Source organism: Solenopsis invicta, chromosome 1 (genome assembly GCF_016802725.1).
Source record: "Solenopsis invicta isolate M01_SB chromosome 1, UNIL_Sinv_3.0, whole genome shotgun sequence".
Classification (NCBI taxonomy): Eukaryota; Metazoa; Arthropoda; class Insecta; order Hymenoptera; family Formicidae; genus Solenopsis; species Solenopsis invicta.
Genome location: NC_052664.1, coordinates 28,538,362 through 28,556,572, shown reverse-complemented (window position 1 = coordinate 28,556,572; position 18,211 = coordinate 28,538,362). Strand labels below are relative to the sequence as shown.

The 18,211-nt window shown below is 35.9% G+C and overlaps 1 protein-coding gene across 14 annotated transcripts in view; it reads left to right on the top strand.

Annotated features, from left to right (window-relative positions):
• LOC105203629 (rap guanine nucleotide exchange factor 2) overlaps positions 1-18,211 on the top strand; it is a 140,179-nt gene that overhangs the window by 115,373 nt on the left and 6,595 nt on the right. For 7 of the 14 annotated variants that reach the window (XM_039456586.1, XM_039456593.1, XM_026134203.2 and 4 more), the window contains 15 exons: positions 5,575-5,676; positions 11,004-11,216; positions 11,298-11,650; positions 11,739-12,200; positions 12,292-12,584; positions 12,659-12,962; positions 13,048-13,279; positions 13,362-13,666; positions 13,773-13,957; positions 14,030-14,241; positions 14,421-14,652; positions 14,787-15,086; positions 15,339-15,656; positions 16,735-16,851; positions 17,912-18,088. In XM_039456586.1, coding sequence (XP_039312520.1) covers positions 5,575-5,676; positions 11,004-11,216; positions 11,298-11,650; positions 11,739-12,200; positions 12,292-12,584; positions 12,659-12,962; positions 13,048-13,279; positions 13,362-13,666; positions 13,773-13,957; positions 14,030-14,241; positions 14,421-14,652; positions 14,787-15,086; positions 15,339-15,656; positions 16,735-16,851; positions 17,912-18,088 — 3,805 coding nt within the window. Of the gene's footprint in view, positions 1-5,574; positions 5,677-9,259; positions 9,714-11,003; positions 11,217-11,297; positions 11,651-11,738; positions 12,201-12,291; positions 12,585-12,658; positions 12,963-13,047; positions 13,280-13,361; positions 13,667-13,772; positions 13,958-14,029; positions 14,242-14,420; positions 14,653-14,786; positions 15,087-15,338; positions 15,657-16,734; positions 16,852-17,911; positions 18,089-18,211 lie in introns of those variants that run through there. The other 7 variants (XM_039456563.1, XM_026134206.2, XM_026134201.2 and 4 more) reach the window with 4 other exon arrangements.

Genomic DNA, 18,211 nt, shown 5'->3' with positions numbered 1-18,211 from the left:
GTAAAAGAGGCCCATCTCGTCAGAAAGTTTTGAAAAGTCAATTCATTACGATTAAATTATATGATGAAAGTTTGTTTTAATAATTGCTCGTTATAATTACTTTCTAATTTGAGAACAAAGACGTTTGCGTAATAATTGTAACGACAATAGCTAGTGAAAAGCGTTTTTCCTTTTCGTAGAACGTTTCAAATTAAAATTAAATTGTACAAACGAATCCGTTATATAATTCATTGATTTTTATGCTACTATAATTTTTCCATTTTGATTATTTTCTTTTAATGTAATTTAGATTATTATAATTTGGTCGTACAGACCGAATAAGAACAAATTAATAGTAAGTAAAATTAATTTTTTAAATCGTATTTATTTTTCAAGGTCATCAACATTTTTTTAAATGGAATTATATAATTTTTTTTATATAATATAGTTTACCTCTGATTATTCTGCACATAAAAGTATTAAGATAGAGTTATCGAAAAAATGCGGAATAAAGTATAAAATATCTCTTGTATAATTTTTTGATAACTTTGATACTTTTACATGCAAAGTATCACATTATGTAACATTTATATAATTTCATTTAGAAAAATGACGATAAAAAATTGATTTTATTCGAAAATAATTTTATCATTATTTGTTCAACTGTACAGTTTTTGTATGAAACTTTTTTCTCAAATGTTTTGTTCTTGAGCTATTTTATCGATCTGAAACTTTTTGCTGTATATATGTCGCATTGAATTGCACAAATTCTACGTATGCGTTGCATAAATTGTAATACTCGTTTAAATTAGCGACAATAATACTTAATTTAATTGAAAAAATATATTCACATCACAGAGCATTATCATAAGTATACAAAAGTATATAAAATAAAAATAACTACACTAAGAAAAAAATATTGTTAAATTGACAAAAATTTTTCAACCCGATTAAATTTCTTCAGCTCAAACATTTCTACACTATTTCACCGTAAGATAAAATATTTGAATTTAAAGAAATTTAATCAAGTTGAAAAATTTAGTCAAGTTAACAACTTTTTTCTCAGTGCAGATATTTCTTTCTGTTTTTTTCTTTCTCTATTTCAAGCATCCGGCTGCGGATAGAGCGCGCGATCTTTTATCTTTTGTAATGATTTTAATCGCTGGTTTTATCTTCTTCCGTTGCGGAAGCAGTCGTTTATTTCGTATCAAGTTTCGATTACACAGCGATATCTTGATTCAGGGCGTTTATTCCTCTTGATAACCTTGCGCATTGGGCGATACGCGCGATCGTGTCTACGAACGAGGTCATTAACGCTCGAAATCGATGTGAAAAATAACGAGAAGGTATAAAGCGTAACAAACCGTGTTGACATCTCCTCGCGATCGTACGTCTTGTTCGATCCACACGCGTTTGCGTACATGTAAACGTATGCCGCCTACGCGCGCGGGTCGAAGGTCCCACGCAGAGATTGAGCGCACAATGTAGGAGAACGACAAACGGAATGAATGAGAGCGTATAATTGAGAAAGTATTTCTCATTTAACCGTAGTTAGCCGCTCGTTAAGAATGGATAACGTGGAAGCAAGTAATGTTTTTAACATCTTGAAATAATACTTTCTTCCGTATTTCAGTAATCCTAAAAGATGTGTGTCATTCATTGCATTAATAATTTATATAAATAATTGATGATTAGCTATTTATAAAATTTTTTCTTTACATGCTCTACATAATTTTGAGCTTACATATGAATAAGTAATACCTTTATTTTCTCGGAATTGTTAAAGAACACGATGCCAGTTGAATTACAAGAATAATGCATTTTTTTAAATATTTCTCTTTTTTTATCCTTATAAGAACTTTATTCGTAACAAAATATCGATTTTATCTTTAATTGGACATTTGACTTTTTGCCATTACTTATTATGCATTTGATAAATTTTTATTTTTTTAATCAAGAGGGATTGAGTATATAATATTTGATAAAAACATTATATTTTTCCAACACTTATCGTTTATTTTTTTACAACAACGTCATAATTTAAAAGCAAATTAAGTATTGGAAAACGGTCAAGGAACGAGCTTAAATGAAGGATAAATAAAGTAATTCTTTATTATTTCTCAAATTGATGGAGAATATATAAGCTAAATTGATTTTCAGTTCAAGTCAATACGTTCTCCATCAATTTGAGAATTAATTACTAAAAAATTTACTTTGTTTCTTCTTTACTTAGCTCGTTTTTTAATCGTTTTCCAATACTTAACTTGTATTTGCACAGTTTGAATAAGATAAAAGTATTATATGCTTTCAGTGTATTAAATTTTTATTAGATTTTTTTTTAACAACTCAAAAATGACAATTACGTACAATACGTTGTTGTTGACGAATGAGCGGTATGCGCTGAATGCAGTGTAATTAAACGCATCATAAAACACTTTTGCTTAAATAATTTGCCATTGTTTTGCGTTTGTACTTAATATACGATAATTGTTTACAATTCGCTCGTTACGTCAGAAACTCGCACATATTCTGCAATGGCTTGTTTATATATTGCGTTACAATTGCGTTACGCTTTTGATTGTTGATAATGAATATTACGTGTGCTTTTAAAATCAAGCATTATTAAGCAAGAGGAGGACGGGGACGGATTATAATTGCAAAATGTATTATTTGGTTACAGCTATTGTACGAGAACGTTAATGTTGACATAACATCGGGATTAGTTTGCGATTCTTTGAAGGATTACGTGGCACAAAAATAAATACGTTTGAATCCTCCGGGAAAAATGTGCAAGTAACGTGTTATATCACTTTTTATACGTTATAACGAATAATACGTCGGACTATTTGTATTGAACTTTTTGTATAGTGACGATATATGTGACCGCGCAAAATGCCGAATCAGAAACGTCGTACCGCTCGATCGATCGATCGCCTGTGAAAACTGCACTTTCATCTCGGAATTGGCTAAACATTCGTTATAACAATCGAGTCATGAGGGAGCGGTTCCGTGAATGGAACGTATAACCAGCATATCTACCGGAAGTCCGGCCTACGAGTTCCGGCCCGAAGCGCACTCGGCTCATTGTCTCTCTTTCATCCTCTTTTTTTTCGTTGCTCAGTAACGAATGCTGTTGCCTGTCAACCGAAAAAGACTGTCGCGAAAAGTAAAAAGCAGCTGACAGGGTCGTAACTGGCTGATAATTAAAAGTTTAAAATGATAACTTTTCGATAATACTGTGATATTCAATTAATATCAACGGTTCTCTCATAATAAATTTACGAATTTATTATTAATAAAACAATTATTAGTTTTTTCTTTTTTTATTATTTTTCATCGAGAAATTCGAGAAATAGATCAACAGATGAGTTTAGTAATACTATCATAATGTTTTCTAATTTAGAATTAAAATTGTAGATAAAATATACGTTAGAGTACGTATATTTGTATGGAATGGGATTTGTTAAACATCTGTTGTTAGATAATAAATCTACGAGTATATCGTGCACTCATAATTCAGCTTTTAAATTTATTATGGATACCATCTGCTACTATCATGTTATATTATTTTCTATGCATATTATCTTGTAAAATCTAGGATAATTAAATACTGCAGATTATTGTGCACAATATTAAGTACAGTCTTGTAATTAATTTATTGTATTTTCTATTTGTTAAGTATTTATTTTGGATTGCGTATTATCTGTATTAGGATGAAGATATATCCATGATTAATGTTATAAATATATTGTACCGATGTTATTATTATAAACGTTATTATCTTAAATATCACAACTTAAAAATCTATTTTGTATCATTTTGTGTTGTCACAGAAAAGTTAGATTATATTTAAAGTAGACTATCTAAATTTTATTTTTTCTAAATGTGTATTATTTAAAAACGATTTATAATATACGTATATATGCACGAATTTAAATACTAATAGTTTTTAAATAATTAGATAATTAAAAAGAATCTTTTCGTAAAATTAATTCAATGTTATTCAAATTAATGAAACCATTCTTTAGTCTAATTTTATATTGACTTTACTTTTACAGTTTAAAATTTTAATTTTAATTTAAAATTTGATTATGAAGATAACTGACTGAAAGTAAGCATAAAAATCGTAAAAAATGATAAACTTTAAAATTTGTGTATTGTTGGTAATAAGGTAGCTGCAGCACTCGACAAATTAGTAAAAAAGATAAATGATTAAATAGCAAGCACAAGATGTTTGTATACATTTTATTATCAACATTTTAACTTGAAACAAATATTTTTCGGCTTTATTTATCCCTTTTTAGTGTTTATAATAAATATTCAAAATGTTATTTTATGAATGTTTTTAACAATCGCGAATAATACAAATAATGGTTTTTATTGTATATAAATAAACATTCGGTGAAATTTCATTCATCGAAACAGAGCGATTATTTAATTGAAAGCATTAAATAAATTTGTAGATATATGCGAACTTCACAACATGCGCCAATTGTATAAAAATTGTATATTAGAACGAACAAATAAGAGGTCATGTTGCTAAATGTTGCTAAATTAATTTTCATCTCTAGAGTTTTTTAAATATAATTGTTGAAGTGAGATGTAAAGGTCCTGTGAATCAATTCCATGATCACGATGTAATAAAACATTCTATCGTTAAATGGAAAATTGAGAATTAGTCGGAAGAGAGTCAAATAAACATTTAAAACTGGAAACTTATAGTGTGTAGCAAAACTATGTCGATATAGTCAAAAGCATTGTCTAGGCGTCTTATTTGATTGTATTAAATTGTATGGAAAAACGTCTACAAATTAGATCATCAGCGGGCGTTCGTAGGGAGATATATTAGGCGCTTCATACTAGAAATTATTTATTATTATCTTTATATAAATTGCGATTTATGTTTTATCAACGGTTCTGTACAGTTGAGTATACGGTTCTATGCTTGATTCAGAAAGTAATTACATAAAATTGATACATTAAATATAAAAAATGTAATCATCTTAGGATTGATTGATAGGATTTCATTACTATTATGCTCGCAAGAAACCCTTAGAATATACAGTATTTTTTGAAAATATTGCTATCATTTAAAACCTTTTCCTGAGTTTGCGATGGAACTTTCTATAAAACTATAACAATATTAATAGATAATGGATAATTAGGAAAATGTAGACGATGAATTTTGAGAGCAGAAATAAATATCTAAAATCTTTAATTATTTTTTAATGTAATTTAATTTATGTTTTAACTATCAAGATGTTTAATGAAAATTAAAAGACTGTTTAAATAGATGATTTGCTATCAAATTTGTGTCAAGAGAAAGATCGAAACGTTAGACTAATAAAAACCGTAGGCAACATCTATCTTTGAAATATCGTCATACACAGCACTTGTCTCGGTTATGTTGTCCTAGTTTGTAAACGCGGTATCAGGTTACGCTTGCAAATAGACCATTCCTCGATGATTATTCAAATGCTTCATTAAACACGCGCATAATCGCTTGCTAACCAAGATCAATAGATTGTACGCGCTGTACATAATTTATTTATAGTTCAATTATCAGTTTATTATAAACTGATGTGTCTTTTGCAGATCGACTACCCGGAAGTTCATGGCGGAGGGAGGATGCATCGACCACCGCATCCCCATCCTATAACCGACCACCGTCAGGTCAACCTGGTCTTCGATGACACGGTAAATATTTCTCTACTTTTTATGGCAATTTTTAAGTCTATCTTGCAGTCTTTACTTTTCAATATTTTTTCTTTCACTCATATGAGCAAATAACGTCTAGTAAGCGTTGTTTCAACCTTGCATCGAAATTCGGATACGAGGAAACCATTCTTGTATTTCAAGGAAATCTCGTTGGCTGAATAAATCACTCTTCTCGAGCATTCACGGTTGTGTGTGGCTTCTTTTTCATGAACTATTATTCCATCTGGTTCCGCAGAGCTTGATGAAAACGCATTTTTTCGTTTCTATCTGATATTCAGTTAGGGGACATATGTCAACTAAAATTCGACTAAAATTAAAGAAGAACCTTATTCGGTCATAGCTGGATCTTCGTGTTGATATTTCTATATGATTTTATGTGCCTTTTCAAAGTTCAACTAAAATTATTCGCATAATTGCTGTGATTAGATACCTATAAAAAATTCTATAAAATGTATGCAATAATTTTAAAAAATTATTTTCATTAAAATCAGTGCCGAATGAAAAAAAACTAGTCGGTTCGTTTCCACGTAAATGATCACAAGAGGTTCACGAATGATTTTGGTAATCAGGGTTTCGTCGATCTCTGGCGTCTGAGCGCGTGCGACCGAGTACCTGCAGAACCGCCCTTCCGGCGGGCAAGAAGTTGAATGGGAGAAGCAATTTGGAAAGTAGTGTGTGGCGCGGGACAAAAGGAAAAGTGAGATACACGGACACGAACGACATAACGGGTCGTATAAATCATCCGTCGGGTCGGACAGTGGCCTTTGAGCCGGTTACTATCCGTTGCTGGATGGATGCTTTGAGCGAGCCAGCAGCGGCGCTTCTCTATCCTCTCATCCGCCTGCCTCATCTCCTTCTTTTTCTCCGTCTCTCCCTTTCTCGTTTCGTTTTATTCTCTTTCTCTTTCGCTCCTTTGCAACTCGCTCGACCGTCCGTCGACTCCTTAAGCACATTTCACACGATCGTTCAGCAGTGACTTTCTATAGAGAGGCCTGTAGCTCTTAAGATCAATTCAGGTGTCGTTATTGGCGTCAATTTACGTCATTGTGTGCTTATTGTTCCGCATGGCGATTAAGTAATCGCGAAGGCTGATGAATATTAATTGCGGGAGCATCGGCGCGTTCTTTCTCGATCAGCTTCTCGAGCGTGTTTTGCAATATTCTTATGACGTTGTATCGGCCGCTGACATTCGCGTGGGTATGCAAATCGAAGAAGGCTGCATTACGTGTCAACCTTTATCGTATTTTTTAATCTCAGTTATTTTTGTTACGTCTTATTATATTATCATTATTAATGGAATTTTTATTATACACTCTAAGTAATTGTGAAATTAATTAAAAATTTCTCTTTAATTTCGAATGTCTTTTTCAAATGCTGATCATCGTGTATCAGTGAAATTTGAAACTGGAATTTTGTTAAGGATGGTATCATCCGTGTATAGTCTCTGCAAAGTGATTGGAATTGGATATGTGTCAATATTTGCTCGTATAAAAATAAATGTTATATAAAACTATTCAATAATGTCAATATTTATATTTAACGACACAATTTTAAGTTTATTTTTTTTATTTGTTATAATTTTTTATTTTTATAATACTTTCGAGGGAAAATTTTGCATATAAATACGCCCTGAATCTAAGATATCTTCAAGAAAATAAAATACCAATACAGAAACGTCATTTTTTACAACAGTTGTGTCGAAAATATCGACAAAAGCGTTAAATATTGAAAAATGTATAATACGTAGCAAGATTTACTTTTAAATTTACGAATTTACGATTTAAACTTTATTTATTTACGGAACAACTCAGGATTATAATGAAACTTGACATAAATCATCTTGAGTATTTAAAGAACTTATAAAAAAAGACCAAGAATTTTCTTATCGTATTTTCAATATTTTTCTTTTCGTGTCATATGCTGTAATGTCACATATTCTTAGACATATAGTTCATACAAAATTGGAACAATAAGCACACAATGACGTAAATTGACGTCTTTTGCAAAAATATCTGTAAAACGTCTTTTAAACGTCTGAAGTCCATGTTGTCTAGGTTTCCATTAAAGCATAGGCAAAGACGTAATATTTCTTATTGAAATAACTTTAGATCTAGGTAGAAAATCGCTGCTAAATGTTTTTTATTTTTCAAATTTAATATAGAATAATCTATAAATTTTTTCATAATTTTTAAAATAATTGTACATCATCCTTAACTGCAGTTTTAATTTTCAAACCTATAAACATATGACTCAAATAATTCCATTATTTAATTAAAAACAAGTTGGTGTTTAACTAGTTACGATGACTTTTACATCCAACTTGACATATATATTAAAAAAGTTCAAGTGTGGGAGAGAATTTTATGAGTCACAACCTTTATTCTTTTTTCATGCAAGGTAAACTAATGATTCATAATTATTCATTGTCAAATCGCTTCTAAATCCCATCAAGTAAATCTCCCACGAAATCAGTCGGTTACCATTATTTATATTCTCTTCTCCCCCTGTTGTAACGTAAATTACGTTCAACCTTTTTCTCCCAGCGTACAATAGCTATATACTCGATTGTAAGCATTAATAATTTATTCAGATTATTATTATATAATTTTCACTTGTTTTTAATTTTCGTCTGAAATCCTGTTTTACGTACGGCAACTGTTATAACGAGGTCAGTTCCGTAAAACAATGGTTTTATACACTGTGTTAACAAGGTAGAATGCGTCTTTATAATATAACGGCTGCAATATTGCTGTAAATATTGAGATTATAAAGATGCAAATCCGTGCCGCGTTTACGAGCTACTGCGAAATTACGAATACTGATACTGGATACACCGGAGATACGCGTGTGTATTCGGTGTAACAAAATTTAATTTAATCCCCCAATGCAATATGGATAACGAAATTTCATTAAACTTTAATTATCGCTCCAGCCTTATGTGGTGAAACAGAATTTAATTGAATTTCCAGTTGATATTCAAATAATTTTTAATATAGTGATATTAACTCCGTTTTATTTGATCCTTCCTTTAGTTTCTTTTGATTTATCTCACGAATTAATTAAATGAGTCTGTACAATATTGAAATATATTTCCTTTTATTCTTTGCACACCTATTAAAAAATAAAATCACACGTAGCAATCAAACACAAAACTTTTTGTATTATAAAAAATTATTTCATATAGTAAATTCCAACGGAAAAGCAAATATAATTTGAATCTTTGACACATTGTAAGTCTCTAAAGTTCCGATATCAATTCGATATATCAGGTTTAATCTCCTAACTTTGATCACAATTGTAATCGGAATCACCTGCATATTCATGATCAAAAAGTGATCCCAGAGATTCACATCAAAGATCCGCAAAAGAAAAAAAAAGAAAAAAGAAACGTAGTCGCACGTGGAAGCTACAGGTGGCCCGGCATCCCCTCCATCCCCCGCAGCCGGCGTGGCGCGCCCCCCCCGTTGACACGGACCTGAGGAGCCGTTCACGGCGCGGCGGATCACGTGACTACGCTGCGATCCGCTGGCGAAGGGAATGCCAGCGGCACGGCGCGACGCGATGAGCGTACACGGCGCGACGCGGTGAGCGGTGCGGGTGGCGGTGGGACGAGACGAGGCACGATCCTACGTCCGCTGAGCTGACGAGTACGACTGGCCGCGACGACGGCGACAACAGACGGACGGACGGGGACTGACGGACGGTCGGACGCATCACGAGTTTCGTGCTAAGCCATACAAGGAGGGTCACGCCGCGGCGCGTCGCGTCGCGAGTCCGCGAGTCCGCGAGTCGCGTCCGCTTCTATTCGCGTTGCGGCACGCCAGTGAGAGAGAAACGTTCTCGTCGCGAACGAGGTGGATAAGACCGCGTAGGAAAATGCGGACGCATCCCGTGGCCGCGGACGATTCGTCGACTCAGTCGTGATCGTGTCTCCGCCAACGGGAGAAGACGAGAGAATAGCAACGACGAGGATCGTGGGTTCCGCTGACGCGATGGACGCGTTCGGCGTGTATCAAGTGAGTGCCTCTCCTCTCGGAGATCTACTCAAAATGGCCTTGGCTGTTTCTCTCTCTTCGTCTGCCTCTCTTTCCCTCTCTCGGCCGCCCGTGTCCTGTTGGAAGCGAGCGGCTTCTTCGAGAGCGCGGGACCGTACGCTGCGACTGTCTCTCGTTCGATGACATGACAACACTCGTCGTAGGTGTCCTGTTTGGATGACGAATGCGTGTATGGGCGCGCGCGAGAAGTGCATACATCCGTGCTTCGATGTACAAGCTGCACAGTATACACAGTACATGTATACATGCATGCATGCGTGCGTGATGTCGCTGTGACCTAACCTAACCTAACCGCGAACTAGAGCCTGTCTCCTAATCACGCCCATTCCTGGTATTTCCTACTTTGCGCTGCTGGCGAGCAAGCGGCGTCGTCGTCGTCGTCGTCGTTGAGGATGTTTTTGTTTTTGCATCTGGAGCTATGCAGGTACAGGTTGTCTCTGATGCTCAGGAACAGCATTGCAGATCGTTTTAATAGGTCCTCCTTGCAGATCATCGTTTTGGACAGTTTTTGATTAAGCGCATTCAGCGCATGTTTATTTCAACTGTTTATCATACTCATTACATTGAAAAGAGCTAAAGAAGAGTTAGATTAAATGAGACAGGTGTTGACTTAGTTATTGCTAGTTGTATTTCACGTCAATGTACTTTTTTTTATGATTTATATTATACAACTTGTATAAACTTGCTTGTGTAAGTGACAGATGAATCTTTTTATCAGCTTGTTTTCAAGTCTTGTTCATTCTTGTTTTTCTTATTAGCTTCATTATATCTGTTGAATATACAGGGTGAGTTTTAAGCATGTTTTAAAATTTCATGAGCGTTTTTTGAAGATAAAAGAAGAACAAGGTTGTAAATGCTTTGTCAAAATAATGGACATGAATACAGTAACATTAAATAATACTTAGAGGTCTGCTTCATTGTTAACTGATATTTCATGGATGATAATCTTTAAATGAACATTTAAAGAAATTGATTTATTACTCGGTTATTATTTCAATTCTATTTGTATACAATTATTTTGATAACAAAGCATTTTCAGTCTAATGCTCATAAAAACATTTTTCTTTTTTATAGGAATCTACTCACGAAATTTTAAAACATTTTGATTAAAACAGTTTGATACAAATTATTTCTTATTTATAACAATAATACATGATCTGTAGATCATAACATGATCTAGCAGAAACTACGTATATAAATTTTTAAAAAATTTAGAAATAAATAAGTTGAAAAATTGTGTTTCTTTTGTAGTTCTCCCAGGGCCTTACGGGAAGGCCGGAACTGTATCAGAAATCAAATAGGAGCAGTCATTCAAGTGATACAAGTTCAGCATATAGTGGATCCGACACAATGACATCTGTACAAAGTTCGTTAGACGCGGATCCTGATGAGGTGGATCTGTCAGGTCTTGTGGAATCCATTGTTGATAGCGATGAGGAGGAGGATCTGGCAGAGAGCATGGACGTAAGTATTATGATTTATCTAATTGTTTTTTCAAGAGATACATTAGATGCGATTCTAATTTTTAATTTTATGATATTTTAGAGTTTAACGGTGCGTGATCCCGTACGAGAATGTTTAGAAAAGGATCCTGTTGAGAGAACAGAGGACGACATAGAGACGCTTTTAGAGTTCACGCAACAATTGAAGGCTTTCACAAACATGACTTTGGCTGTCAGAAGAGCGCTGTGTGCTGTCATGGTATTCGCGGTAGTCGATCGTGCCGGCATGGTGGTCTTAAACGACGGTGAGGAACTCGACAGTTGGAGCGTGCTGATCAACGGCGCTGTTGAGATTGAACACAGCAATGGCGAGATTGAACAACTTGGTCTCGGAGATAGTTTTGGTATCTTACCTACTATGGAGAGGCTGTTACATCGTGGAGTTATGAGAACAAAGTTCGTAATGTGATTTTTTCTTCCTTTTGTATAAGTCATGATACCTGGAAAGATATAGAAAAGCAAAAATGGGATTTTCTATCTACAGGTGCGACGATTGCCAATTTGTTTGCGTCACACAAGCAGATTATTTTCGAATACAGCATCAAGGCGAAGAGAACACAAGGAGGCATGAAGAAAATGGAAGGGTAATTCTAGTGACTGAATTGCGGGGAGCGTTGGATGGTGCAGCGCGAAGGGGTCACGTGGTGATTCGAGGAACGCCAGAGCGTTTGATGTTACAGCTCATTGAAGAAAACAGTATTACGGATCCTACTTATGTGGAGGATTTCTTATTGACTCATCGAACGTTCATTGATAGTCCGTTGTTAGTTGCAAGTCAATTGCTGGAGTGGTTTGATCAAGCGCAAGTGCGAGATCGCGTTGCTCGCGTCGTACTCTTATGGGTGAATAATCACTTTACTGATTTTGAGACTGATCCAGCAATGATGGAATTTTTAGAAGCATTTGAAACTGGCTTGGAAAGAGAGAAAATGTTAGGACAACAAAGGTAATTTTCTGTTTTTTTATTTTATTTTTTCAAACACAAATATATTAAAACATTAAGGAAATTAACTATTAACTCATGATCGAAATTTCAGGTTGCTAAATATTGCATGTGCGGCGAAAGCGAGAACACGGAACGTAACGTTAGCTAGGCCAAACAGGGACGAAGTCTTAAATTTTAGCATTTTAGGAGGATTTGAGAGAGGTTTTGGTATATTTATCTCAAAAGTTGATAAGAGATCTAAGGCTGAAGATGTCGGTTTAAAAAGAGGTGATCAGATTTTAGAAGTGAACGGCCAAAGTTTCGAACACGTAAATCATGCAAAAGCTCTCGATATTCTGAGAGCTTCTACACATCTCAGTATAACTGTAAAATCTAATTTGCTTGGTGAGTTTAATTTACAAACTAGAAATAATGATAATCTTTTTTTTTATTTTAAATAATTTGACGATGTTTTATAGCTTTCAAAGAAATGCTTCAAATGCCTGACAATTCTCCGAGACCCCGAGGTAGAACAAATAAGCCGGAAATACCCAGGCTTCCATCGGATCCACGAGTTAGACTGTCAACACACGTAGATCCCATGACTCCTGTGAATCCTTTAAATCCCATGATCGGTGGAGTACCGTTATTAATTCCGGACAACAATGTGTCGCCGTGCAAAGATTCTAAAAAAGAGCACAAGGGATTTATGACTCTTGGACCTAAACGGCGATTACAGAAAGCACTTATGAAAATGAATATACTGCCAAAGAATACGATCAAGTGAGTGCATTGAAGCATGTAGTACAAATAATAATTGAGTGTACATGATCCTTTGCTGATGTAAGATATTTGTTAATTTTAACAGCGACGGTGTACATGTGGATGACCCTCTTGCGCCACCACACACACCACCGGGAACAGGGCTTACGCAAACTACCACTAATCTATACCATTCGAAGAGTAATCCAGATCTTACGTCGCTTTATTGTTACGATGATTTGAGAGCAAACGATTATCCTGAACATGTGCTCAAAGTATATAAAGCTGATCAAACCTGCAAGTATCTCCTTATTCACAAAGAAACGACTGCTCATGAGGTAAATAAATTTATCCTGCTGACATTAACAATTGAAGAAAAATACTTGTGAATTTATATAACGATTCATCAATTTATTATAGGTGGTGATGCTTGCACTTCAAGAATTTGGCATAACAGAGAGCAGTTCAAATTTTTCTTTGGCGGAAGTGAGCGTCGGCGAAGGTGGCATGATCAAACAGCGTAGATTGCCGGATCAGTTGCAGAATCTTGCAGAACGAATCGGATTAAGCTCTCGATACTATTTGAAAACTAACGGGATTTCCGAAACTTTAGTAGCTGACGATCAAGCCCCAGAACTCATTCGAGAGTCCCAAGTACATTTTTTGCAATTGAATGCTGTGGAAGTAGCAATACAACTGACTCTACAAGACTTTAGTATATTCAGGTAATTCGATATTTCATGAAATGTTTAAGTCTGCTTAATACAGATTGAATCTATAATTTCTACTTGATTACATGTTTTGTAATAATAAGCTTATTTTTTATTGCAGACAAATCGAATCCACAGAGTACGTGGATGATTTATTTGAATTGAAAAGTAGGTACGGTGTGCCTATGCTCAGTCAGTTTGCAGAACTAGTCAACAGAGAAATGTTCTGGGTCGTAACAGAAGTTTGTTCCGAACATAATCTCGTACGGCGCAGTAAGATTATAAAGCAATTTATTAAAATAGCGCGTAAGTATTTGGAATCTTTTTTTTTTATTTTACCTCTTATTTACTTTACATCAACAATATTTTTCTGCGTAGGCCAATGCAAGGAGTGCAAAAACTTCAATTCCATGTTTGCGATCGTATCCGGTTTGGGTCATGGTTCGGTATCGAGATTAAGAGCTTCGTGGGAAAAACTGCCAACTAAATATCAAAGATTATTCAGCGATCTACAAGAATTAATGGATCCCAGTCGCAATATGAGTAAATACCGGCAATTGGTGGCGTCTGAACAAACGCAACCACCAATAGTGAGTCATCTCTTTATAACAAAATTATCTTCTATTAATGTTTATTTTTGTACTTTACTGTTTGCTATTTATTTCTATAATATCTATAATTCTATATCTATAATTATCTATAACACTTTTATAATTCAAGCATGCATTATCTATTTCCATTTTTATAGCGAGTTAAATGATTATTTCAGATACCTTTTTATCCGGTCGTAAAGAAGGACTTGACCTTTATACATCTTGGTAATGATTCAAGAGTGGAAAGTTTAGTAAATTTTGAAAAACTCAGGATGATCGCGAAGGAAGTGAGAACATTAACAAACATGTGTTCGTCACCCTATGATTTACTTACTATGCTGGAAAGGGGCGGGCAACCTCCAAGTTCCGCGATGGTAGCTCTGAACCAAATGACCACTGGCAATCAAGGTGAGTTTCTTATATTGTTTTTCTTTCTTTCTCCTCTCTCTTTCTCTCTCTCTCTCTCTCTCTCTCTCTCTCTCTCTCTCTCTTTGGATTTACTTCTAAATACAATATTTTATCTGTTTTATCACGATTTATAGGCGGCCAAACTGCGACGGTGAAACGACGAAAGAAATCTACAGCTGCACCAAATCCGAAGAAAATGTTTGAGGAAGCACAGATGGTTCGAAGGGTGAAGGCCTATCTCGCAAACATGAAAGTGATCACCGATGAAGAACGGTTGCATCAACTTTCTGTCGATTGCGAGCCACATGCAGGAGCCGTTGCAGTTGCAGCTGCAGTACCGCTGGGTGGCAGTCGGGGAAGGAGGCATCCGTCGCCTACTTTGTCGACTACAAGTAGCGCTAGTAGTACCAGTGAAGGCAGGAAGAGTATACAAGGTTGGTGAATCTCTACAGTTGCGCTTAATATAAAAGATTTTGTTATAATTTTTAAATAAAAAAAAATAACACTTTAGTATACAATTCATCCCAAGCTATCTTGATTGAGACTACTTAGAACTTAATCGATTTAGCCATTACTGATAATCTCGAGTGCTCGTTGGCTCGCGTAAAGGAACGCGACTTCTTTCGCTACGCGTTCACTTGGCGCGAGATTTTACCGCATCTCTTGATCAATTATTAATTTGTTAGGTACAAAATTCGGCGCTGCGTCGCCGCAAGCAGTCAGGAAGATGTTGGCTTTGTCCGATCCTCACAAGACACGACCATATCAACCTAAACACTGTCCGCCGCCGCTACCTGTACCGGGATTGGCGCTGCATTCGAGCGGTTTGGAACCTAGTCCAGGTGCACCTAGAAGAGTAGGATCTGGCAGCAGGGTACCGATGCACGAACGGTCTCACAGCGATACTCCTGCCAGCCTACCGCCACCTGTCGACCTCAGTGCGGAGAGTAGTAGTGTAACTAGTTTGAGCAATCTTCAGCCACTGAGGAAAACTTTGACAAGTGGTGAGTACGGTTTTCTTCTACATGATATGGTATGAAGCGAGATGCTGTCCGGTACAGTGATACATTCTTTAAATTTTTCTAAAAGACATATTTAGATGGATTATTCCGTTTAAATATATTTCCAAGTTATTTTATTTTGCGGTAACAGCTTTTCGTTTATAACTTTCTAGACCGTATTGACAGACCGATAGATTAATCAATTAAATATTGACTCAGTAGACACGCATCTCGCGAAGCACCATCACGCACTTTCATTGCTCGTACATACACTGGTCAGGTCTCGCAACAAGGAGTCTCATTATTATGCACGCTGCACAGCCGTTTACGCAATTCATAAATGTTCCATGTTATTTAGTTGATCCATATATACACGACACACACACGCATCTTGTACGCCGATTACTATAGCGCGAGCTTTTCTTTTTGATCAGACATCACGAATACCTCGAACCTAACTCCAAAACGAACTGAGGCTTCGACTCGGAACTCTCATACCATGGGACATACGGAGTCGTACTTTAATAAAATCGATATCTATAGCGCTGCTTTTATGCATTCGAAATAAAAAAATCGATAAAAATTTTGACAATTCGCAAATGTTTTAAAAAATTTAAAGAATAATTTGGTCAGCCGTAATCTAAATTGAACGTTAAATTAATCATTTAAATGATCACAATCTAATTTCTGAACGTCGTATCAATCAAGGGATCAATAAATACCATCAGTTATGACTTTAACATGACGTACAGTCGCGAACAGATAAGATATATTTGTTGATTACGCTCTGTCAATGATAGAATGTAAATGTTTATAAACGGCAAGAAAAAGATATATAGATAGGAACGTGCGAGAGATGTGCAATTAGAACGTGACGAAATGATCAGCTTACATTAGGTTCTCGCGTCGGCTCTCTCTGTGAGACTGTTTACTTTAGAAAGACAAAAAGACACGGATTACGAATGAGAGGCGAATGTGCGTCGCGACTTAGACAGTAGGATCGTTTAGCAATCGTGTCAGGGCGTAATCCCTCGGTTAGAACGTGTGTAGTGATAGAAGTGTCTTGGGAACCTGTGCGTAGGTTCGGTGACGAGCAGTGACAGTGGTCATAGCACTCAACTGGACAGCCACAGCGGGAGCAGCGTGGAAGCGGGCGGCAGCCCACCGCCACCGCAAAGACGGCACTCCGCTCTGCAAGGTACGTAATCAAAAACCACGAGAGTGAAACGAGAGAACGGATTATGACGAAGTGTGCTCGTGTGCTGTTCCTCTTGCCCGATCCGTAGAGACACACCGTAGTAGAGTAGTCGAGACATAGTACTTTTTTTCGCGGTGTCCGGTGCCGTCGGACCGGCAATCGGCATCGAAAATCAAATTTTTCTTGGCGCGCTCACGATGAGAGCTGGACACATTTTTACGATGTGAGATTATACGGTTATTTACAACCCCATTCGCTGCTCGTTTTTACATGATTTTACGTTCGCTTTGAGTTTTTGCATTATTTGTTTTTATGTTGCCAGGTGATTACGTGTCAGTCGTTTTGTGTTGAGTGATAGTACTGTTGATAGTATTTAGAATCGAAATTAGTGTATAATTTTGATGTGTCTAGATTTTAATGCCATAGACATATGAAAGTGATGTTCGTGTTTATGCTGTAGCGTTGAGAAAATTAAATTGATCGAAGTTTCAATGCCTAGTCACGATTTGAGTTTACAAAATCATTTTGTAATAAATACGTATATGATTTTAGTTATTGAGTTTTGAATATATTAGGAATTTTCGTTGATGTATTATATTATTATTTTGCATAATTATTTGCCATTTATGTCGCTGGTTAAATTTCATCGCTAATAAACGTATGTCCCATGGCCACGTACCTTCAAGCGTTAAACAAATTACCGTAAATATACGAGCGCATAAAGAATTAAATATTACTAAACATTGCGTGCCGTATGTTTTCTTTTTTTATTGATATATCGCGTCATCGAGCACTGCGTAAATAATGTATAATAGCTATGCTTTCAGTCGCTTTTTAAGGTTCCGCCGCTTGTAAGATTCGCTTCACAGCTTATTACTATACTCGCTTGATCTCGCAGGCGATATTTCATGCGTTTCTCGTCGTAATCGTATGCTTTTGAAAATATTTGCATCGCATAAAGGCGATTTATTCCGAGAATCTCTTCGCGTTTTCAGTGTCGGTTCAAGTTTGTAGATTTTGTAAAAAAAAATATGTCGTATGTGGCCTCTGTATGGTGCAGGGTCTGTTATAAGAGGCGGAGCACCCCCGTTTCCTCACGCGGTAGCAGTGTTACCTCCGCTTCCTGCCAATCAGAATCAGAATCAGAATCACAACCACAATCATCATCACCACCATCACCACCACCAACATTATCACGATCATCATCTTCATCATCACCAACCCCCAACTCCTCAAGGTGAGTTCGCGACTGTCTGCCTGTTTCGTCTGTCTGGCTTGCACTGACTCATCGCGTTGATCTTGTCTCTGCTGCGAAGCGGAATATATTATTTTGAGGATGCGTATACACAGTATGGCTCAT